This window comes from Emys orbicularis, chromosome 8, assembly GCF_028017835.1.
Source record: "Emys orbicularis isolate rEmyOrb1 chromosome 8, rEmyOrb1.hap1, whole genome shotgun sequence".
Lineage (NCBI taxonomy): Eukaryota > Metazoa > Chordata > Testudines > Emydidae > Emys > Emys orbicularis.
This window is the reverse complement of record NC_088690.1, coordinates 93914500-93939674: the sequence shown is the minus strand read 5'-3', so window position 1 is coordinate 93939674 and position 25175 is coordinate 93914500. Positions and strand designations below refer to the sequence as shown.

Genomic DNA, 25175 nt, shown 5'->3' with positions numbered 1-25175 from the left:
TCCATTTTGAGAAACATCAGGTCTTTGAATTCCATTTTCATCAGGTTGCCTTCCCCCCCATCCAATTTTCAGGCAATGTGCACACCATCTTCACATCTACCTCCCCGCCCGCCACCATGCACCCAATCCTTTTCAGTTTTAGTCTACTCTATCCAAAGCCTAGCTTTTTCTCACCCTAGCCATCTTTAGCCTAATTTTTCCCCAGGTATCTCTCATGCAGCTTTAGAACTGATTCACATCTTTTCCTTTGGCTGTTTCTAGACAGACTCTTTTACAACAGTGCTTTGCAGTGCTGGAAGCATGTGTGCCAGCCTGCTTCTCTAATCCCTTTCACTTTGCACCACTTCCAGGCAATAAGCGCCAGTCCCATAGCCTGGAAAGAACAGAGGTACAGGATAGTCACTAAAGCAGCAAGTCTGCCACTACACCGCGTTTAAAGACATTTCATTCTAGATGAAAGAGGGAAATATTTAGTCAGCCGTCTAGTGTTACACCAATGCTCAAACTGCAATCTGGAAGATTCAAAAATCAGTCTCTGGATCTCCGGCTCAGCTGAAGGCCGAGTACAATATAAAGAAGATGCAATTAGTCTCTAGGGAAAGGCTTCTGCAGATTGTCATTGGCTATGTAGAAGTCAGCATGCTCACTCTCGTGGATAAAAATAACATACTGAAATGGCAGCTGTTCAGGAAAGGAAATGGGGATAGGATTCAAGGGAAGAAAAAAATGAAACAGCCACAAAAAAATATTTGTTATCACGTTTTACAAAATCTCATCAGGATTTTAACACTGAATCTAATAGTGAATCAATGCTATTTTCAAAATGCTTCTCAAGGATCCACCAAAAATACAAAGCATTGCCTTGTTTGTATGCTTAATATCGCAAGCAAAGAACAATTGTTACACTTATTCATAAAGAAACCTAAGATTAGTAAATGTAAGACTCAATCACTAAGTAGTCATAACAGAATATAGATTTTGTTTAGTTTTTGTGATTGTTATGCTGTAGACTTCCAAACCAAAAAACTACCACTATTCTGTACATCCCAATATTAAGTCAGGCTATCACTTAAACATACAGGCGTTTCTGTCAAAACCTTAAGAGACAATGGTCCCAACACTATGATTCCCAATCCCTAAACATATTTCCCCCCAGGTCTGAATTGGTCTGAAGACTTTAAAAGGCTCACTTGGTGTATTTTAATATTTTTCCTTATTTCTGGAGTGCATTGTGCTATGAAAGGAAGAAGTAACCTGATTTAGAATACTGACACGTAAATCATTGTTAAATTTTATCAAAGAGTCAGAAGTTAGCAACGAGACCTATTAGTTCATCTGGTCCATCTCCCTGCCAATCCCAGATTGTTTCCTACAGTATGTTTGCTAGTGCTCTGTCCAGTCTATTTTTAAAGCCTCAAGCAATGGAACTTCCATCACTTCACATGGAAGGCCAATCCAAATTAGTTTAAAAACACTGCCCATGAAAAGTAACCCATATAAAAACAAACTGCGTAGCTATTTTTATGGATCAACTTACATAACTGCAGGTATTAAAAAAAGGACAGCAAGACTATAAAATGACAACCACAAGTCATATTTTAAGCTTCTTACCTTCTGCTGATTCTTTTAAACATTATTCAAGCTAATTCTTTTTTAAAAGGCACATTCCTTAAAATACTACAGCAAATAAACCACTGCACAAGCCTGCTAAGCTATAATAGCAGAGAACAGGGATTTATGTACCACAAGTTTCATGTAAGTAACTTAAAAACATAGCCCAGGAAGTACTACTATAAAATGGAAGCATTGTTAAGGCAAGTATATTTTTAGGGCTATTAACCTTAAAACATCAAAAAGGAATATTATAGTTTAGGAGTAATATATGTCTAGCAGCTAACGAAAATACAGTAGAAAATTTCCCAGAATAATATCTGATTGATGTTGCTGTGTTCTGATTATGCAACAATACACAGAGCTTTATACCGAATATAGATGATTGTGCACTGGGGATTAACAAATCAAGCTCAAGCAAGAATTTGTAAGCATCAGAAATATACACTATTCTTTGCTGACATTTATTCCACTCTTTGAACACTTTTCACTTCAAAGTAAAGAACCATTTGAAAACCAAAGGACTTTTTCAGAGCAGTTAAACCAATCAATCACAGTACTGTATAAAACTGCCCTTAATTACCGAACATGACAATATAGCAACCTTACTTTGTTAGAAAACTAAATTTCCCTTAAAAGCTGAATTTGGTCTGCAGCCACATCACTGTGAGCTTGTCAGATTTAATCAGCTAAAAGTTGGATTGGGCCCGCCTCATAGCTGGATGAAAGACCTCCAAGCAAACTCCAGGTGCTTAATTTAAGTGGGACTCTTGACTTTTGACTCAGGATTGAACTAAGGCGCCATTATGATGCTAAGGTATACACAGGGTACTGTGCTCTGATGACATGTGGGGGGGGGAAAAAACAAACACAAAAACAAACAAGGCCCTTGTCACTTGCTGTTATTAAAGAGTAGCAAACCTCAAGGATTATCCTGGAGTCTCCAGGAATTAAAGATTAATATTTAACTGAAGATTATGTCATGTAATGAAACCTCCAGGAATATATCCAGCCAAAATTGGCAACCTTATTAAAGAGCCAATGGCACTGGTACCCTTCTCCCCACGGGGAAAGTTTTTTGTTTTTATTTTTAAACTCAGTGGGAGTTTTGCCTACTTAGAACTCCCTTGTAGTTTCAGTTGGAAAGTTATTTCCTGCACTGAATTGTCCTGCATTTCACCCCAGAGCTGGATGCAAGGACTTTTAGTAGACATCTGTTAAGTACTTTGGGATTGTACTAGATGAGAAGCACTATTAAAATGCAAGTCACTTCCATTAATAACACAAACCTTGGTGTTAGGGGAAATTTATTTTTAAAGACTACCATAAATCTGTTTTAGTGGCCTCAGGTCAATAACAAAAAAATGTGCAAAAACCTTGAAGTGGATAAATAAGAGTACTCAGACAACTGTAACCCTGAGACTGAAATTGTAAGATTAGTGTTTAGCACTGACCTGCAATGAACTAAACTTCAGGGTTTTATAGCATGTGCTGCTTCTATTAAGCAATATATTAATGTAAAACCTATGTGTATTAAAAGCATTTTCAGAAGACAGTTGTTTCTTTAGTCGATATTTTCAGAACACTTTCATGGGAAGCTTAAAACTCATTTCTTTTTAAATCTTTCCCTTGCAAAGTATATTGCTCCTATATATTTAAGCATCTCTCATTCCTGAGAGACAGCACAAGAATGTTCAATCTTTACTCTGGAGAAAGTATTGCATCAAGAGAACCTTATAATTCAAAAGGGAAATGGACATAATTACGCAAGTGTGTGGCATAGTCAATGGAAAGACTACTTGAGAGAAAGACTTGTGATGAAATAGCTTAGTACTCATATTAGACACTGGGTTAGTTAAATAAGTACCGAAGACGTATTTTTGCAGAGACAGAAGAGCATATGTGGCTGAAGAGGGAAAACACTGTCAAGTAGGTTGGTATGTTTTACCTATCTGAATAAGATTCCAGAAACTGGGAATTTAATTTTTACATTCTGCGCATTTAAAAAAAAAAATCAACACAAATCAAGCCAATTACACAAAAGAATGCCTTGTGCTTCCATTTCATAGTGTCCTTGATCAAGACATTAGACACACACAGGTGCTCACTTGCATTGACACCTTCGTCTCTTGACAGAGAAGGAAAATGAGGCCTAGATGAGTTGACCAGCATGCAATATGCAAATCATACCTTAGTTGTTCTAACAAAAGACAAGTTTTGTATCCTGCCCAAGCACATCATCCTAATTATTTACTGCAGGAAACAGTCACCTTCTAAATTTACCTTTCAGTGAATCATTTTCAGCTCTCATTATGTCAATCAGCGAGTTCTCCAGTGAATGCATGTCAAAAGTTCTTGCGCGATCCTGCAAGTAAACACAAACAAAGTCAATTTAGACAGCAAAATGCTATCCAAGGCTACCTCAAATATGCAGAAGCTTCAACTCCACCCTACGTCATTAGATCAGAATTAAACATATACAATGAAATTATATTTAAAGTAAAACTACAAGACTCTTGGGCTTTTATTGAGTAACAGTAAATTCATATCTGAAGTTTCAGTTTTGCATTAGCAACACCATGAACAAAATATCTGATAACAAATCAAAGTACAGTTTTACTCCTAAAAAAGCCTCATTGCAATAAGTAGTTTTAAAAACATTTAATTAAAATAAGACAGCCTGTATTAAAGCTCACTGCAAAGCAATCTCTTTAAAAAAAACAAAAAAACAATACGTTTATCGTACTGACATTGAGCATTTATTTTGCCAGCCATAGAAATAGAGTCAGAACTGATACTGTTAAGAGGCCAAGAAAATTTGGGTTGCTTTATGTTTGTTTTAAGAAAGAAAAGTAATGTAAGATAGGAGTGTTCAGGTATATTTTAGAGTTGGCTGGAAAATGGAAAAACAAATGACACAAACGTTTGTTTTCCTTTTTCATCAATTTAGTTTCCATTGACGTTTTCAGGCCAGCTGAAGTCTGGAGGCTGAACTACTCCAAAAACTTTATTTGCCAAGTTTAATACTCTCCACCCTCAAATAAATCCTGTTTGAAGCAATGAAACGAATTGCAATTTAAGGCCCCAGTTCAAGAAAGCATCCTTGTTAAGGAAAGCACTTACCAGTTTAAACTATGCCATTACAATACAATGGATGTTAATCAAGTGCTATACAGTTATCCGTCATTTCAGAGTCTGCACAATTAAAATTGAAGTTCACAGAATTCCATTTACTGCAAATATTGGTGCCAAACAGCCTCGTTTTTTGGTAAAAAGTTAACATTTTGTACTTTAAAATTTCACTCTCTACACCCAGAACTTTGCAATTTTACACGAACACTTAAAAACAAAAGCACTAGACAAACTTTAGAGAGAAGTTGACTTATACATTACCATCACATCATCTTGATCCATTTGAAGTAAATTTACCAAGGATTTCTCCTTAGCGTCATCCTTTAGCATATTTCATAGGTCACCCTTTCTTGACTAAAACAGCCAATGCTCAACTGACGAGAAGATCAAAGTTCACACATGTCTGTCAAAGCCACCTCTCTGGTTATCCAAGTTAAAAGTAATGTATTGCATTTACGTAGTACCAAACCAACACCAAACACTTTGGCCAAGCATTATGGTTCTCAATTTCTTGATTTTAGTGTCTATATTTAACTTTCATGTTTCAATAATAGAGTCTTGCAAAAATACAAGTGTTCACTAGTCCAGGCACATCACCGAAAAAGGTTTCCCCACAACCACCCCGTCCCAAGGAAACAGGCAAGTAGAATTTTGCTAAACTGCATTAACAGACATTGCATTTAATTTCTGTGTTCAAAAAGGAGACCACCTCTAATCCCAAGTGTTGTATTTTGTTCATTTTCCAAGAGAGATTCACCTTTAACCCAAAACCAAGACCAAGTGTGGAAAGTTTCTGCCCATAAAGAAACAAGGAAAGTTATAAGCAACTCTAGATAGGCAATTAGAGTAAACTTGTATACAACTATATCAACCACCACCCACCAATGTGGGGGTTTAGTTTCTCTTTACATCTAGATGCAAAGCTAAACTTTTGCAAAGTAAGTAGAGCCAGATTTGCTCAGTATTTGGATGAGAAGTTTTAAAAAACCGCATAAAATGGTGCTGTATATTCAATAACTGATATTTTCATTTGCCTCAATATTGAAATACTGCTGCCATTTTGGCTGGGCACTATATTGCAGGAGAGTCCATCTTTAAATGAGAAACTGGTCATGGCCATTTGTGGTCATTAAATACTCCGTGGTATTTTAAGAGTAGAAGTGGTTGGCTCTGGTGTCCTAGCCTAATTCCTATTTAGTAAGTCACATTCCTACCAAAAACAAAATAGTAATTTTAACTGGGAATTTATTTTTCACTTCCCCCTCAAAATAAAACACACCCCCAAAACCCACAACTTTGTGTGTGGCTGCCACAGAATGGTTCAAGTACTCCTCTCCAGAGGCAGCTCATTACAGTAGCATGTAGATGATCCTTAGAGAAAGTATGGCAAAAAGGTGAAGTTAGATGTACTCCGGTCACTAACAGGACAGAAACATTTACCATACTAATATGGCCAAAATTCAATTTGCTGTGTATCTGCCTCATCTTTTCAGTGTTTATTTTTCTCACTAACCTGTATTACAAGAGAGCACACGTATCTACCAAAAAATACTAGTTTAGGTACATTTGGTTCCTTACACTTTTTCCCTCCAGCTTCACATTTGTTTCTTCTCCCACTTGTTTCTTTCCTCACTGGTTCTTTAAGTTGCTTGATTTGATATTTTTGTCCCTGGTTCCTATAGATTTCAAAGTCTAGTTATAATTCTAACAACTCCAAGCCCTGGTCTGCACTACAAACTTATGTTGGTATAATTACATCACTCAACGGTGTAGAAAATCCACACCCGTGAGTGACAGTTACACTGACCTAACTCCTGGTGTAGACAGCGCCATGTCAGCTTCTCCCAGCTCTTCTCCCTCTCGGGGATGTGGAGTACCTAGGCCGACAGGAAAAGCTTTCCCATCAGCATAGATAGCCTCTTCACTAAGCACTACAGCAGTGCAGCTGCACTGGTGCAGTTGTGCCACTGCAGCACTATTAGTGTAGATAAGCCTTACATTTCCATGAAATCAATTTGAATAGTTTACAGAGGTAAAAAGGTGTTCCTTATCCTTATTGACTTGAATGGGAATAGGTATAATCCATGCAAGTCAGAAATGAATAAAGGCAGACATTATCTCTAAATTTTCCAAACTGTCTGTATTGCTTCCATCCAGGACTGGTGTGTGTGTGTGTGTGTGTGTGTGTGTGTGTGTGTGTGTGTGTGTGTGTGTGTGTGGTGGGGAGCTGGGGGGGAGGCTGTTTTTGTTTTTAAAGGTATTGTAGCACTTTCCAATCTCTCAACATTTCTCACTATGTATTTCTTTCTGTTCTGTACCTTAATTTTGTGTTTTGAATCTCTCTTTAGCAATAGATCTAGAACTCAGCCTCACCAATATTGAAGCAGCTGGAAACTCCCTTGTGTGCATCTGCCACTGCTCCTATCTCACAACAGGGGGAGCATGGAATTTCAGGAGCTTGCAGACCCTTCAGCTGCCACGCTGTCAATGACATCTCAGTTCTCTGGCAAACATTTAATGGGAAGAATACTGCCAGGCAGCTTCTGTATGTTATTTTGCATGCAATGCTGCCAACAAACTGTAGGGTCAGCCCCAAAATAACTTCTCTCCCCTAAATTTTTAGTGTTGTGCTGAGATTAAGTTATATTATTGAATGTCACAGAGAGGGATCTGCATTCATCAACTGGAATGTGAGTGTGTGGGGGGGGGCAGTGTTTGGCATTCAGAACAGAGACAGTATTTAATCATATATAAGGGAGAAGAAAGAGGGAATAAACTGGAAATTCCCTCAAAGGGACAACTAGATTCTTTAATGGAAATTTTCCCTGAGCCTGCTCACTTTCTACCCGTTCCATTTTTAATGACATGCCCCATTTATTCTCCCCCTTTATGATACATGATTTTTTAATGAGGATATCCATGTCTTATAAGCTCAGCTTCCCAAGGTTCCCCACCCGCAGTTCTAAACCATGCTCATCTTGATTACCAAATAAAGTTACGTGGCTGTGTTCCTATTGGTAGGCACCATTAATGGATTATTCACAATGGAAGGGTGCAGACGATTCTGAAACGTTCAGAGCCTCATCCTCGCCACCCTCTCGTGGTTCCAGTCGTACCTAGATGATGGAAGAGTCTGGGTGATACAAAATGCTGAATACCAAGAGGCCCTTATCCTCCACATTCAGTCATATGTCATGATGAGATTTCTAAACAATCTAGAGCATTCTCAATATACAACTGATAAGCAAGTTTTTTCTCAGGCCTGAGGGAATGCCTAATGGCCTAGTCAGCTTAAGGCACTGAGTTGCCTCAGCCTCAATCCTGGGAAAACACAAGTCTTGCTACTGGGACATTTGAAAAAGTTTGCTCCTCGGGGTCCCTGCTTATTGAGGGCATTCATTAAAAGGCCACAAACCAAGTTAATATGCATCTTAGCATCATGTGCCTGCCACAAAGCAACACTTATTAGTGAAAAAGTAGAAGCTAGACCAATACTCTACTCTAGTTATCATAATCTTTCTAAGTTGCTCAGTTACTATGGTGGCAAGCCCAGTACAAATACTTTATTTCATGACATCTGATGCTATTGTCCAATTGCAGAATTTAAGCAGACTATGTCCCTATTTATACTATGACACACTCACAATAGCAACCCATGTTTCCTGAGTGCTATTTAATTGCAATTCCCTTTCAGCATGGCTTCTCGATCACCTGTAAGACATTCAAAACGCAGCATGTCATTTGCCAGTTTGCACAATTATGAGCATTTTGTCCACCCTGTATTATGTATTATTTACATTGGGTAGGATAGACTAGCCTAGAAATACACATAGCACCTTGAACCCAGAGGGCAGCAACAAGGCATAAAACCAGAAAAGCAGATTTATCCCTGAAGTGGATAGAGCAAATATTTTATTGATTTACTTACTTTTTGGAACTACTGGGTGAATCCCAGTACTTTGTTTATTCAATCAATTGTAGATGGTGCCTATTCTGAAAAGAACAGATATCACAGGGCTCCCAGATTCCTGAATACAGACCTAAATCTGTGCTGACTACCCTGAAACCTCATCAATTTCAGTGAGCTTGCACAGTGTTTATATCAGCAAATTTGGTTCACTGTGCAGAGGGGTCCATTAACAATTTGTCAGGCTAAGTATCAGGATAGTACAATGGCCTGAAGAGAGACAAGCACCATGAACACATTTTTATTTTTAGTAGAATTTCTCTATTAATGTAAGATATTTGATCCTCAATTACTTAAAAGAAAAAACAGCACCAGTTTTGCTCAGTGCAGTGTTCTAAAAGTTCACATGGTGGTCAGCAAACAAACCAAGAAGTACTTTATCTGAAAATGATAAAAATTAACATGTGAGACTAGCATTGGTGGCCATCTTGCCAAAGAGACATGTAACTACACATTGAATACTGCTTTAACATTACTGCTGTAACATGTAAATATTAAGCTCTGATTTTTAACTCGGTAACCAAATATGGGGAAAAGTTGGTCTTTGAGAAGCATATGAATGTTCACTATGCTGTGATCAGCAAAAATGAGTGTAGTTCTTCTTTCAAGCATACAGTGGGGAGGGAGATTCATCCCACAGCATGGTGTTGTTTTCTAAATGGCCCAATTCACTGAGTGACATTGGCAGTGGCCCCAGGGGAATCCTACTAGTGATCTGTGTGTAATAAATATATGAATGAGAAAGAATGGATATAGGGATCATGATCACCCAAAAGAAAGTAAAATGTCTATATAGCTATAGACATTTTAGCTGGTGGCTGATATTGCTTACCTAAATTGATCACAAAAAGAACATTTCAAGAGTTTGTATTGGGTTATCTGAACTTTTGCTTTGTAAGAGGGCTCAAAGGACAAGCACATTTACCTTTGGCAAAAAAGGACTTTGAGAAATAAGATCCTAATGAGAATCAAGTTATAGCCCCAATACAAAAGGCTGCTTTTAAGATATCAACATTTACATGCTGTAAGAAATAGTGGAATTTATATAAAAACAGCATTGCTTAGAAGACTAAATTATAGAAAGGTAATATTTAGCAGACCACACCCAATTAATATAGAGCTAATATTCTATACCAGTGAACTTTATGCAAATATCTGGCCAAATCACTCTAAAAAGGAAATGGAATTACTGGTCTGTTTCCTTCATGCTGCCTAGAAATAATTTCAAAATACATACAGTAACCATGATCATGTGATCTAGTGGTTAAGGATTGAGAGATGAACTCCCGGATTCTAGTCTCAACTCTGCCACTGACTCATGTGAATTTGGGCAAGTCACTTAACCTTTGTGCCCCGTGTTCTCCCCACATCTATCTGTAAAGAATATTTTAAGTAATTTGAAATCTATGGTTGACAGGTACTATGTAAGGACAAAGTTTAAAATGGAGATGCTTATAAGTAGGAAACCATTAAGTCATACAATTCAGATTCCATAAAATCCATCTTCTTCCCTTCTTGAAGTCCAAAGGGACCCATACAGAATAAAAACACTTAGGATAAATTATGGATAGTTCATATTGTGAAACTATATGCACTGGAAATTGAACATGAAAACTTGATGCCATGGAAGAGAATGTTCAGCATGGACCTGAACCAAAACCTTAGATCTAAATTCTCCTGCGCTTCACAGACAGTTGATCTGGATTCAACCACTGAAGTACAGGCCTAACTACATTTAATCTGTACCCATGCCATCAGTATCGCCTGACCAATTAAGACTCCAGAAACTGAGAGTTTCTATTCAATGCGTCCCAAGATGAGGCAATCACAACCATAGTCTGCCAATGCTATGAAAGCCAAACAGTATAAAATCAAAGCCTGCCTGGGTGTGACAATTTGCTTGTAGCAAAGGCTGTGCCTAATATTACAAAATGTGAATTTTTTGAAGAGTCAGGCATCTATAATGATGCAAAGTAAACTGTTGATTTAAGCAATTTATTGAAGATGATGATTAAGCAGTATTTATGGGGCAAGCACAGTTGCATATATCATACTTTACTATCAATTCTATTCAATATATATTGTTTAGTTCTTTGGAGAACCTTGCTTCGCAGAATTGCTGCATACTATAATTGTAGAAAGATTGGCTCTAATTCCTATTCACCGTATGTGCTTTGGAGGTTTGAAGCTTTCTGAAAACTTGTCCTAGTTCCCATAATTTAAATAACTGGTGTCATGGCTATAAAGTAAATATTTACTATTATAAACCAAAGCCTGTTTATTTCTTTATGTTTGCCTTTATAGTTTCTAGTAACTCTCTATCCAGGAGTCCCTAACTTAGTCAAGTGTCTTGGTAGCCTTAGGCACTGGACATGAATTCCACATTTTTATTTCATACTGAAGTAGAATGATGAAGCTTAACTCAGATGCTATATACACCCCACCCAGCCCTCCCAGTAAGTGGTGTCTTCCAACTCCCAATCCAGTAACCGCTGAATTAACAAGGCACTGAATAAACAGGTTTTTCCTGAACGGATGTTTCTGTATGCTGCTCTGATCATTTTTTATAGCTTCACCAGGAAGAGTAAGATGAAAGCTGGAAAACTCAAGTGAATCAAAAGTGCTCACTCCCACAAAAGCTCTTAAGCTCTGTCAAACTGAAAGAGTTGTTAAATATCAAGAAGAGTCACTGTCCTGTCTATAAATTTCAAATAACATGCCTGAGCCCACTTCTGCTGCACATAAACCTCTTTATGTGTCTACTACTGTACACTACCCAATGTTCTCTGCTCTGTGCTACCCTGCTGTGTACGCAATTCATTTTCAAAGAAAAATGCTTAATAAGTTTCCTTCTTTTAATCTTAGGAAACATAATTCAAATAGCTTCCTAACAAAGGCTCTCTTTTTAAAAAATCCCTGAGGTCAGAAATATGCAGGAGGGCTGAAGCCTAAGTACAAACGTCAGTAGTAAGTTTATAAAACAAGAACAGTGTTAACTTCCACAGTACTTAAATTGTGTATGTCATACCACATTATAGTGCTTTTAATTCCACAGACCAATAGCTAAATCAGTTGGGGGATGGCATACAAAAAACACTAGTTACTATGCAGTGGATATAGTTATAGAAAATGGGTAAGCAGGTATTTAAAAAACCCAAATACATGTATTTTAATCTAAAATGATAACTTTATGGAATAAAACCTACTGATAGAATAAAAGTAAACCTTTTCTACAAAACAGGTTGCCTCATCATTTTATGCAACCAGCTCTCAGTCTCTCAAGAGGCTCCTTCAGAACAATAAGAAAATATAAATCAAAATCCTGAAGTGAGCAAACTAAAGACCATTAGATTAGCAAGATTCCTTTTTGATGAAAGGTTGACAAATGCATGTAACAGAATATTTTTAGTTCTAAAATGCTTTATGAATGGGATTGTTTTAATACACTTATCAATATAGTCAGGGTTTTTGTGTACAAACAGATTACAGAAGGGAGTTTTAATTTTACACTACAGTAATCATGTGTGTTTTCACAAACATTCCACATCTACCTTGGGGAAGAGAAACCCCCCTTGGCACAGAACCTCCATGGATTGGGATGGGGTTAAATGTCTGGAGGCCTTTCTCTGGGGAGAAAAAAAAAAACATTTTGAGCAAGTGAATTCAGTGAACTGCCCACAAGTGTAAAGTTCTATGAAATGGGCAATTTGAATTTTTATTTTCATGTCCTAGTCAAAGAAGCTATGCAGAAATTTGTCTGAGTACTTTTTGCAGAAAGCTGAGCACTATTGCTCAACTTGTTAGTGCCTTCAAGGACTGATTCTACAAACATCCTCACATGTTTGAAGAAGAGAGCTTGAAACCTGGAAATGCCTATCAAAGCAAGATTTATAGATTGCATAACAAGCAGAGTGCTTGTCTTTTTAAACGTGCAAGTATGTAGCAAGAGGAAAGTCTGTACAATCCTGAGGACAATGCTGCAGTGCGCAGTTCAATTACTGACAATTCACCATCCCATTGAGCTGCTAAACTTTCAGTGTCACAGGGAGGAAAATGGAGAGCAATTGTTTTTTGAAAATCCCTCATGTTACAAGGTAGGTCCACTCACTCATTTGGTCAGATGTCTATGGAAGGTTACTATAACCTGCCATTTCCCTTTTCAAGAGCACAGTTTATTCTTTTGAAAACTAGAAACTTTCCAAATGAGAGGTCAAAGGATGACGACAAATTGTGGCTTTGCTCTTTTGAAACAGATCTCTTGTAAGTCTAATTCTGAAAAGCTAAAAAAAAAAAAGGAATTAGTTAATTTTTTTAACAGATTTAACTGCTTTAATTGAGAGGAAGCTTTGTATAGTAGTAAAAGCACAAGATGAGGAGTAAAAATATCTAGGTTTTGTTTACTGCTCTGCCAGCTGATCTTGGGCAAGTCAGTCAACCTCCTGTGCCTTGGATTCCCCAACTGTAAGAAGAGGATCTTGTCTACTCCCAAGTTGTGCTCCGAGACTTTGAGACCCTCAAATGAGTAGTACTATAAAAGTCTTGTAGCACACTCTGCAGTCAGAGTATTTGAGACAAAGGTGTGGGAGTGAATGCGACATTGATGGCACTGCATGGAAAATTTATGGTACTAGGCATCACAAATACCAAACCAATTTGTACATGGCCACCACAATACCGAATGAGCTACCTAAGCTGTTACAAAAATACCAAGTGAATCAACACAAGAAATCATTCCTATTTTTAATCTACAAAAATTAGGGATTTTTGTCTCATGGCAAGTCACTAAGAATCATGAGGCAAAAACAATTAAAATCAACATTTGTTCACGTAAGTTATTTACACAGACATATGCAACACTCGTCAATAAAAAATGAGCATTTAGGTACGGCTGCTATATGATCTCTGTCACAAGATATGCTCCAATATGTACTTTTGTATTTCACTAAGCTTTTGAGTAACGATACCTTTTCTAAAAATCACATTCTCAAAAATTCGTGTTTCTTCTTCCATACTCTTGCATTCTAAATAAGCTAATTCTCATAATATAAGAGCAACACTCGTGAACAGATTTAAATAAGAAAATAAATGTTAAATGAAAGGGAGAACCAGGAATAGATACAGTTAATCAAATACCCCCATTCTGTTTCAGCAGCAAAGGTAGATTTTGGTACCACACTAAATATGGATCCAAGAAGATTCTGGTAATGAAAGTCTCAAACAAAACATGATTGCCTCCTCAAGGACACTTCATATATGTGCAACTACATTCACGTATTCCATCATAAGCAAAAATCCTCATGACTGATTTGACACAAGAATACAATCTGAACCCTACCTCCAGCATAACAAAAACCTATGGCCATAATTTTTTCCCCAGTGTTCTCAGAACTGAAGTCACCTTTTAAAATGATCACAAAGGTATTAAGGATTTCACACCACAAATGTTATAAAAAGCAATTACCCAAAATGGTCTGGAAAATCATCAACATCTTTTCTGGATCTGCAGTGCTGGAGTCCTGTTTCGCTGCCCTGCCCTTTTCTTGTTCATCACAGAACATAACTGATAGTAAGAGACTGGAAAGCATTTCACTCCAATACTTTCCTTTTCCTGGCATGAAGAAGTGTCAGACATGGTCTTGACATATATACCTTCATCTTACTGTTTACATAAACAGACACCAGTATGTTATGTAGAAATTATATTTAGCCATGATAAAATATCAGACATATTTTGAGATTTAGAACATAATACAAAAGCCACACTCAGGAATCACTTAGCTTTGTTAATTTCCTCAATACCAAAAGGAGCACATTTCTATCAGTACATATACATTTGGGCCTTAAATGCGGCACCAAGTACACACGATCTCATTCTGTCACTCTGTACATCAGCTACGTGTCAGGGTACAGAATGAATTAAACAGCAAGCCAAGTCTTGCTGCAGTGAGGCTGAAAAAAGACCAACTACAGCTGTGTCTCTTTGCTAATAGTCTGAGTGTATGAATTTGGTATATTGGATACCAGTTCTTTATATTATTTCCAACTCTTAAAATTAAGATCTATTATTGCTATGCAGTACAAGGTTACGACTCTACCTGAGGTTTAAACTGCTAGTGATTCTGCAGTAAAAAGAAATCCTTAATGAAAGGTATTGCCAGCAGCTGCTGCTGTTTTCAGAAGGCTGCATAGGCCCTGTAAACCAAACAAACTGAATAATTTACCAAGGGGAAATGAATTGATCCTCCCTCTGATTCTACAAGGTCATTATAAAATATATTTAGATCTCTTTGGGGTTGTAGTTACCATGACAAATGTTCTGAGGTTCTTCTAATCTACTGATCTTTCATCCCCAAATTACTTAAAAGTAGGTCATCCTGCTTCTTACACCATGGCTAGAAATACTGCAATCATTTTGCAATCTTTACTTTTGCCCTTGTCTGAAGATCCTGAAAAACAAGCCACTAGACATTAAAGAACCTTGTGTTTTGGATCCACCTTATGAGGTCTTTTTTAAACATATGAAAGCTACCAAGCCAGGTCTTAACTAGTGATCAGATACAGAGACAACTATTACCATCCAAATGTTGATTGTATATCTGGATCAATATCAGATAGCTAATTTTAACCTCCACAAACTAGATACGTTTCTCATGAATTTGAAGAGTCAGACAACCGGCCTCCTGACAGTATAAGGTGTAGCACAGTGCAGGCCAACAACTGACTAGTCCAGATTTTTAGTAAAGATTTAATATTGTATAACCAATATTTGTTACCCTTGCTGGTGAAAAAAATGTTATGCAGTTCACGGCAAAAAAATAAAATAAATCAGATTAGTAATTTCAATTGTACAGGGGGAAAAAAAAAAAATCTAAAAAAAATATTTAAGCCATGTCACAATGCAAATCCATGAACTATTTTGCAACACAAGGCAGACAGATTTAAGGATTACGGAATGCTTGTTCTCAAGATATAGTGCAATATCATTTCCAAATAGTTAAAATCTAAGTGTTAAAGTCAAAAAATATTTCATTTCTTCACTCCTTTTTATGTTACATTTTTAAAAAAGCAGAAACATTTGTTCACCAACTGTTATTGCTTACTGCGTGTAATGTTAATTACCACGATGGAACTGAACTTTAATAGATGTCCCGCTGGGCTATAAATAGATATTTATCTGACAAGCACTATTGAAAAAAAATACATGATTCACAGCTCAGATCATGAAGACTGAAATGTCACAGGATGAATTACAAGTTAGACATGTTCACTTTATTTCAATTTAAATTCATTTTCAACCATGCAAGTCTGATAATTGAAGTATATTGCAAAAAAAACAAAAAAAACCTTATCGTTTCTATAAAAATTAAATTAAATCATCATTTTTTCCATGTATATTAGCAGAGTAGACTCTCACCTGAAAAGGAAATATGTTGTCAGCTCTGTTCAAACTATCTTCCATCCAGGATTTCGGAGCAAAGGCCGAGCTGGGCCTAGCATACTTCTGCAACTGGATATGATTACTTGCAAAATTCTTCTTCAGGGGTGAGATGGAGTTCAGGGGTGTTATCCCTCCATTCAGTCCCCTGCGGTGGTCTCGCCCTTGGGACCCTCCCCACCCACCATATCCACCGCCACCAGGGCTCCATGAAGAAGATGGTGTAGGTGATGGGCTTTGGTAGCTGCTCCATGGAGAAGGTGGTTTGTTAAGATTATTGGCCAAATGAGGCAGTTGATTAAAAGCAGCATTTCTATGTGTAAATGGAGGTGGATGAGGGCTTGCAGGTGATCTTCTCTGTTGCTGATGCTGATTGTGATGATGCTGAAAATGGGGGTGATGAGGGTGGTGTTGAGAGAGGGGTCCAATCTGAGGGGAAAAGCTACCTCCAAAGCCAGGGCTGACATGATGTGGAAAATTCTGAAACAGCAGAGCACCATTATTAGCTGAGGCAGCAGGGACCCCTCCCTGGTGAAAAAAACTGGCATCTTCATTGATTATTGTAGAAGAAGAAGGAGCTATAGCTGCTGACCAGTTACTAAAACCAGTCAGAGAAGATGCAGTGGATGTTAAGGGCTGAGTTGAAGTACCTAGCCCTGAAGCCTCTTGATAATCAAATCCTGTTAACACTGGTGATTCTATTCTTATTTTCTCTTTCCCGTTGCCATTCTCTGAAGAATTGTCTCCCTGATTTTCCTCAGATTTAGCTTTCTCAGGTTCAGGCAGCATGCCTGCTTCCTGACTTTGACTAGGGGAAAGCTGCTGTTTTTCTAGAGACTCTTGCTTTTCCTGTTGCTGAGTTTTAGATTTTTCTGACCCCAGAATCTCATCCTGAATGTTATGGGCAGCTGGAGCAGGAAAGAGCCAAGCTGACCCAGCACTACTGCCATTGGCAGCTGTGTTATTATTTATAAAAGCAGCAGGGCTGGGGGCTGCATTTTGATGATGGTGTGGAGGCTGCAGATGTGGATGAAATCTCACTGGAAAAGCTGACTTATTCCCAGTGTTGTTTTGCACTAACACTCCAAACCCGTAATCCCCCATTTATTATATTTAGGATTTGATTTTCTCCGGTAAAAAACAACGTTTAGTGTTTCTCTCCTCCTCCACCAAAGAGGAACTAGCAAATATCTTGTTTTAATCTAGATATTCCAGTTTCTTCCTCCACACACTCCTTAGATATTTCTGATTTGGATATAAGTTCTGGTTCTTTCAAAGATAAATCTCTTTAAATATTTAACGTGTGTCAATTTATGTTTGTTTCCTTTCTCTGATTTGAAGGAAAAGAAAAATAAATCTTTGGTTAGCAAAATAAGAGGTTTCCTTTTCCTAAAGGAAATGCACATCAATAAGAGAAAAATCTTCTGGGGACAGATATAAAGAGATTTTAACTATCCTGTTTTTTCCTCCTCAGTAGCCTTGACTCGGCCATAAATGAGTTAAGAGGAAAAGAGAAACAATGACGTCTGGTCCCTCCACCTCTTGTCTGAAAAAAAAAAATTAAGTCTGGAATAATTTAATAAATTCTATATAATCTAATATATATTTGTTTCCTGTTCAAAAGAGTCCTTGCTGTGGATATGGGAAGATTTTACCTCAGGATTTTAGCATTCAGTGGGGGAATGAATTGTGTAGGAGGCTTTTCCCCCCCCCCCCCCCCCCCCGGCTGCTGCTCGGTAAGCCTTTATTGTGTATAATAATAATAATATATATTATTTTGTATGTGTCCTTTAGAGGAGTCTTGGCTTATTGAAGGGGTAAGATTTTTATCTCAGAAAGTCAGTATTCTGGAGATGAGAGGGGAGTGAGCTGTGCAGGAGAAGGGTGGATTCTTGATGCTGCTCCTGTTGGGCTGGGTTTCTGAGCTCGCCAGGCTCGCCTCCTATTTATGATCAGATATTTGTGTCCTTCAGATGAGTCCTGGCTGTCCGAAGAAGAGTTTCATCTTAGAAAGCTGCATTCAGCATTCGGGGGAGGGGGTGAGAGCAGGCAATGACTTGTGCAGGAGGAGGGTGAGGGAGGTGTCTTGCTGCTGCTTCTGGAAGGGTGGTTTCTGGTACTGGGCTCGCCTCCTTTTACTGAGCTAGGTAGGCTTCCTTCAGCTGCGGGAGCCCTTGTCTGCAAGGGAGGATGGATTTTACCTCAGGGACTCGGCATGCGGCAGGGGACGAGAGGCTGGTGCAGGGAGGCTGAGCTCGCCAGGCCCCCGTTCTCTATGGGGTACCCCCTCACCCCCCCTTCAGAAGTCCTGGCGTCTGGGAAGGCAGGAGGGATTTTACCTCAGGAGAGCAGCCGCCTCCAGCGGGGAGGGGATGGTGCAGGCGGCGAGGGGCCAGGCTCCTCTCTCCCCCATGGAAGGTGTTTAACCGGCTCTCCCAAATCGCCCGCAGATTACGGGACAGGGTCACGATCGATTAGTACTGCAGGGGAGGGAGACCGCTGGAGTCACCAGGGGGGTGGGGTCCTGCGGCGGCGGCTCCGAAGCGTCCTTTCCTTGCTTCGCGTCCTCGCAGCTGCAGGCGATTGCCCTTACCCCTCATGTAAAACAATCGATTATCGCGGGGGGAGGGGGCGCGAGACCGGCTCCGAGGAGTCGGGAGGCGTTTCAGTAATCGGCGAGTCTGGATATTACGGAATCTCTTGTCCCCGGCCGCCTCCTGCTCGCTGCCGCAGCCGGTACCTCCCTCCCCTCCCGGCCGCCGCCGAGTCCCGTCTCCTCAGGACAGAGCCGCTGAGCGAAATGACAACCAGCTGGAGGGAGGCAGCGCGGCACTTCCGGTTTGGGGGAGGACACACCTCCAGCCCCGCCTCCCTCGCGTCTCCTCAGGCGGAGGCCGCGCCCCCGCCTGCTTTACAAGCCTCTTCCTGGCGACGTCATGAGATTCAAGGAGGGGCGGCGGCCATTTTTGGTAGGGGCACAGAGGTGCCACTCCGACCGTCATCTTTGTGGTTGGCATTCTTCCCTGCTTGGTGGCCATCTTGGATTGGGGCAAGCATCTGCTAGCTGCCAGCAGGACGGCCATCTTGGACTGAAGAAAGCAGGTACTCCTTGAGCAGCCATCTTTGAATATGGCAGCGCTCGGTAACTGCTGGTTCTCTGTTGTCCTGCATGGATGAGAACGAGCAGGGGGCACGTCCCTGGGCAAAACTCCATTGTTAAATGGGGGAGGGGAAGGGGCAAAAGGCCTGAAACCAGTAAGATATAGAACTGCATGGGGAAAACCTGGGGAGCACGTAACACCCGCTGCCAACCCTGTCTCACTATATGCCCGGAGGGCTCTGGCCACGGCAAATTCCACCTCCCAGTAATGCCCTGAGGGTTTCGGCTCACTGCAAACCCCACCTCATTGTAACACCCACACCCTGAAAACTCAGGCCCATTACAAGCCCCATCTCCCTCCCCACATTGCCCTGAGGGCAGAAGCCTTTTGCAAACCCTGAAACCACAGGGGCTGAGCAGTATAGCAATCCCTCCCTGCCTGCACTACCCTATCACCCCGTGGACTGATGTACGTTACAAAACCTACTTTGCTATAGGACTTCATCACCCTGTGAACTGAGGCCCATTGCAACTCCACCTCCCTGTAATCAATACCACGTCATCCCAAGGGTGGATTGCAGGGCACAGACGTGATGATAAGTGAATAAGAATGGAATAAAACAAGAGAAAGAACAAGGCACAAAGAACCCATAAAATAAATACTAAAGTATATTCTAGAACAGTGCTTCTCAAAGTTGGGCCGCCACTTGTTCAGGGAAAGCTCCTGGTGGGCCGGGCCGGTTTGTTTACCTGCCGCGTCCACAGGTTCGGCCGATTGCAGCTCCCACTGGCCGCGGTTCGCCGCTCCAGGCCAATTGGGGCTGCGTGAAGCGGCGCGGGCCGAGGGATGTGCTGGCCGCCCTTCCCACAGCCCCCATTGGCCTGGAGCGGCGAACCGCGGCCAGTGGGAGCTGCAATCGGCCGAACCTGTGGACGCGGCAGGTAAACAAACTGGCCCGGCCCACCAGGGGCTTTCCCTGAACAAGCGGCGGACCGGCTTTGAGAAGCACTGTTCTAGAATCTATCTGCCCCATATCTGCAGTATCTAATCATCACAAACATTACAATATCACTACTTGAAGGAGTGGGGGGTTGTACCATTACAGAAGAATATATGTGTTTTTAAAAGGTAAAGGAAATAATTTACAGGACTGAACATGCATGTTCCACAGGAAACAAACCCGACTGTAGATATTGGTGTTTATATTTGTGTTTTTCTCACTGCCTTTAATACTTCAAGGAGTTATATATTTAGACAAAATACCATCAGATCTGATCACAACATTTTAGTTTCTATATGGCAGAAATAGCATACGAAGACAAGGTGCCAAATTTTCAAAGTTGGCTACATTGGCTTAAGAGCCTAAGTCCCATTTTCAAAAGGGACGTAGCCACTTATGAGCCTGGGACTTAGGTTCCTGAGTCACTTACGTATTTTTGAAAATTTATCCAAGAATTTGTAGTGTTTTGGCACTAGAATTTTCTCCCTGAGGCAAAAGTTGCAAGTAAAAGATATAAACATGAATATAAACAAAGGAAGGTACAATAAATTTAATTGCAGGTACTAGGAATTGCACAGCCCCTCATAATCAAAAAGCCAACAAAAACATTACATTTAAGGATGAAGTGTTTAAAATATTCACCACAACTACTCCCACTGAAAGCAAATGAGTTACAAATAAACTAGAATGAAAATAGGGAAAGAGTTTCAGTATAAAATGAGATCCAAGAAGCCATATTTTGCTCTCATTAAAGATGGCAACCCATTGTGGCACATATTGCTCAGTCCTCTCCCCTTCAGTTCACCATGGTGTTGTCCTTCTGGCATTAACTCTATCCATAGATGTCATTGAGAACATATAGCGAAGTCATCTGGGCAGCTGAGTGGTGCCTATTCGGGATGACTTCAAAGGTCAGCTGGAATCTTTCATTTGCAAGTGTTTCCCCCTCCTCCCTTGCCCCATAAACCTATAAACCCATAAACCCAAAAACAAAATACAGAAGTCAGATCAGATGTTCTTGTATCAATGCAAATGGAAGTCACCGTGCATGCATTGGCTAATTTAAAGGGGTTGTGATTCTTAGCTAAATTTGTAGAGGAAGGAAGTGGAGGTTTAAAATGTGATATCCAATAAATCTGATCTTTCAGGATGATGAGATGAGGACATTATAACATGAGAGCTAAAAATAGGGGTGTTTATACAGGGATAGAAAAAATACTGAGCCATGTTCACACCACTATATACCAGTGCTGAAATTCAACTGTCAAAGTTGGAGTGGTGGAAGGAAAGGACCATTTTAATTTAGTCTGCCCTCATGAGCATTATTGTAATTTCTTCTTGAACTACCACGCCCAGGCCACAGCATTATTAACCCTGAATACCAGCACTGGTATGAAGTAGATATAGTAGAACCTAGGATCTAACTGACTTTAGTGAAGAGTTTTTACTGAGTAAGTACTACAGGATCAGGTCCTTGGTTTCTAAAGCACTTTAGGAAGCTTAGGGATGAAAGGCTATATATATATATATTATAATAGTAATTAAGCATACTTTATGATATACCTATATGTTTATTAAAAGTTTAGTTACTATTCTTGTACCTTGTATAGCAACCTCCATACAGTGAGACTGATTTTCAAGGCCATTAGGTATGCAAAGTGAAATTCCGTGCTTAATTTGAGTGCAGTTACCTGGTCTGCATGCACACAATAGACACATATTTGCATACCTCACATGTTTGAAAATCTGTCCCTGCAACAGTGTATGGACTGTATGGATGCAGGGCTCATTGCTTTTGCCTTCCTTGGGTGGAATTTGGTGTGTAGTTTATCCTGAGGAGGGGGGAAGGGAATCTTTTGTTCCCATTTCTGTCTTTTAAAAGTCATCTTATGTTAAATATTACACATGCAGCATAAAGATTGTATTGGTTGCATTTTCTAAATGAAAAATAAACAAATCTGTGGTGGTTACAGGGCTAGCTAGGCTTCTCCCCTTCGTAATCGCTATGAGGGCACCCTCTCAGGTCATAGGCCTCATGCCTTTATCTCCTCTAGAGTGCAATCCTGTGATTCTCCCATACTTAGCCTAGTCCTGGGCTACAGAATCTTGTGTACTGACTGTGCTTACTCAGCAGGTCCAACTGGGTTTGGCACCTGTGTTTTTTTCCTTCTGCATAAAAAGGATTTTAAAACAACAGTCTACATGCACATCTGTCTTACCTAACGCACTATCATCCTGTGATGATCCTAGGCCTAGATTCCTCAGACACCCCTGTGGGTGCCTGCATCAGTCTGGTTTCCCTGACCAGCTCCTTAACAACTCAAGATAGAGAGAGCCCCTTTTAGTCCAGCTAGAGTCCCTTGTTCTTGTCAGTTCGTCGGCTTCTGGACAAAATCAGTTCAGTAGGCTTAACAGGAGGTCGAGCCAGACGCGACAGAGCCCATATCAATCCTCAAATGTTTGCTGAGGAGTGATTTATCCTGAGCTATTCTTCTTCCCTTCCTACTTGTTTTTCCTTACAGCCCACAGTTAAACTAAACCAATATATTAATACAATAAATATCCCAATAACCAGGTTAGTATACAATATTCACAAATTATTACAGGGCAGCTGGATATCCATCACAAAACTATCTACCTGTTCCTGAAAGATCACTTCTGTCCCCATGCCTCACTGCTACAGCTGAGATCAGATGAGCTATAAATAATAGGGACTGCTAGCAGGGTATTCTCTGTGACGGGTTCACAACTTTGGAATTTGCTCCATCATGGTCTGAAATAGTCCAAAGTTGATGAACTTCAGTGCTTGCCATAGACTCATTTTCCCTCCCTCCCACCAGATATTAGAAAATGGGTGGGTGACAGGATTGTAATTGGAGAGATGGGGAAATAATGGGGTGGAGGATTGTGATGAGTGATCTTAAAGTACTACACTGATACTTTGAGTTATGTCAAGGGCATCTAGCGACAGGCATTCTTTTTCAGCATGTCTATAAATCAAAATAAATAAATACAAACATTTTCCAGAGTTAAGAAACAAAAAAGGGAAAAAGAAATTAAGATGTTATGTATATTCTAGAGGGAAAGATGGAAATCACCACATAGAAACACTTCTCAAAGAGTTTCACTCAGTAGTGGGGTATCCACCACCACCTACTCCAAGGCTGTTTTGAACCTGTTCTGTCACCCAATTGCGACATGATATTTTCAACAAATCCAGTATTGTTCATGCATTTTATTAAGCAAGCCCTTTTCTCTGCAATTGTATACACCCTGTTTCTGAAAATATATTTGTTTACATACAATGAAAAGCATCATTGTTTTCAAACATCTAATTACTGGGTTACAATTTCCCCTTTTGTTTACTGTTTTGCAACCTATGCAAGCCTGTCTGAATTTTAAACACTATTTTTCTCTACACTTTCCAGTCACTCTATTATTATTATCATCATCAACATAGATTCAGAGTTAACAAGCACTTCTGTCAAGAAGCAATGAACCTGGCTTCAACAATGTATTGTTGAATAAACAGTTGGAAAAGGACTGCGTGGCTGGCCTTCATTTAAATTCAGGCACACCCGTGCAATGCATTAGCAAAGTGCTGATCAACTAGTGATACAAGTAGAACTTCCAAACTCTGATGTTAATCACCTTGCATGAAAAACACGGTTTCTTGGCACTAGCTACCTGATGGAGGCTTCTCAACGGGTGATATTTTGATGGCATCGGCTTCCCAGCAGGATTTGCGTCATTTTATACAATCTCTTTAAGGAAAACTGCACAATGATATAGAAGAGATTGCAGTCATGACATGTAATTGCAAAGAAGAATAAATCACTAAAGAAAATTAGTAGTGTCTATAAATATGAGCAACCAGAAAGGAAGCTGCCGCATTGATGGTTTGATGATGTAAAGTAAGAAAAGCTCAGGAAATGCAGCTGAGCTTTATTTGGAATGCATGAACAAACAGGAGGAATTATGATTTGCCACATAAGTTGTGTGGAGTTTTTTTAACTGATTAATTTAGACGCTATATAAATACTTTTAAATCAATCACATTTAACAGCTATAGAATTTCAAACAACTCTGAAAGTCTCCTGCTTTCCCAAATGTTAAAATAGGAGCTTGCATTTTCCAAATCACATGCTACATCACCAGCCTGTAGTTCCTGCTGGGAAATATCAGAACAGCAGCAGCCTCCACTGAGAGCTAAAGATATTATTACTAGTTTCTGCAGTGATGGACATATTGAAACAGTGACAGTTATTTCTAAAAACCTTCAATATATACATATTCTTATTGCTCTAATTAAATATTTGCTTAGAAGTCTAAGCAGGACCTTTGTAATATCTAGACTCACTCAAACCACAAACCCAAATACTTGCAGGGTCAAGTCAGTCCGTCATCCTCCTCCTGTAGTTCCTTGACACTTATTACATGGGTCTCTTTTGGGTGGAACCTTAAAAACAGTCAGATTTTTAAAGGTATGTAGGCACCTAAAACTGCAGAAAGGCGCTTACTGGGACTTTCAAAAGCACCTAGGCACCTATCTGTATCTTTAGGTACCATAATAACTTTAAAAAAAATCTGACCCTAAGTTCCTGTCTGCTCCTCCTGGACATTAAAGATCCCATGACCACAAGAGTGGAGGTTTGCTCTAGTATATTTTAAAATTTCCCTTCCCCACCATCAAGACTGTGCAAGGTGCAATGTGCAAGTTTGCGGCCACTCTCCATCAAAGAGGAGGCTGCAATTCAGTGGTGATGTATGAAGCTAGCACCTCTCTCCTGAAAGAGCTTTAGAAATGAAGTATTTTTAAAATATTATTTAACCGTAAGGTATCATAACAAATTACTGTATTACCAATATCTAATGGGTTCAGTTTCTATTGACTTATATGGGGGAATTCTACAGACCATTTCTACTGGC

General features: G+C 39.7%; 1 protein-coding gene across 1 annotated transcript in view; it reads right to left on the bottom strand.

Annotated features, from left to right (window-relative positions):
• The window catches only part of CPEB4 (cytoplasmic polyadenylation element binding protein 4), a 59203-nt gene extending 40324 nt beyond the window's left edge, over window positions 1–18879 (bottom strand). Inside the window, exons 1-2 of the mRNA XM_065410092.1 lie at window positions 16125–18879; window positions 3895–3976 (exon numbers count right to left, since the gene is read on the bottom strand). Coding sequence (XP_065266164.1) covers window positions 3895–3976; window positions 16125–17249 — 1207 coding nt within the window. The 5' untranslated portion in view covers window positions 17250–18879. The remainder of the gene's footprint in view (window positions 1–3894; window positions 3977–16124) is intronic.
• Window positions 18880–25175: the final 6296 nt, after the last annotated feature.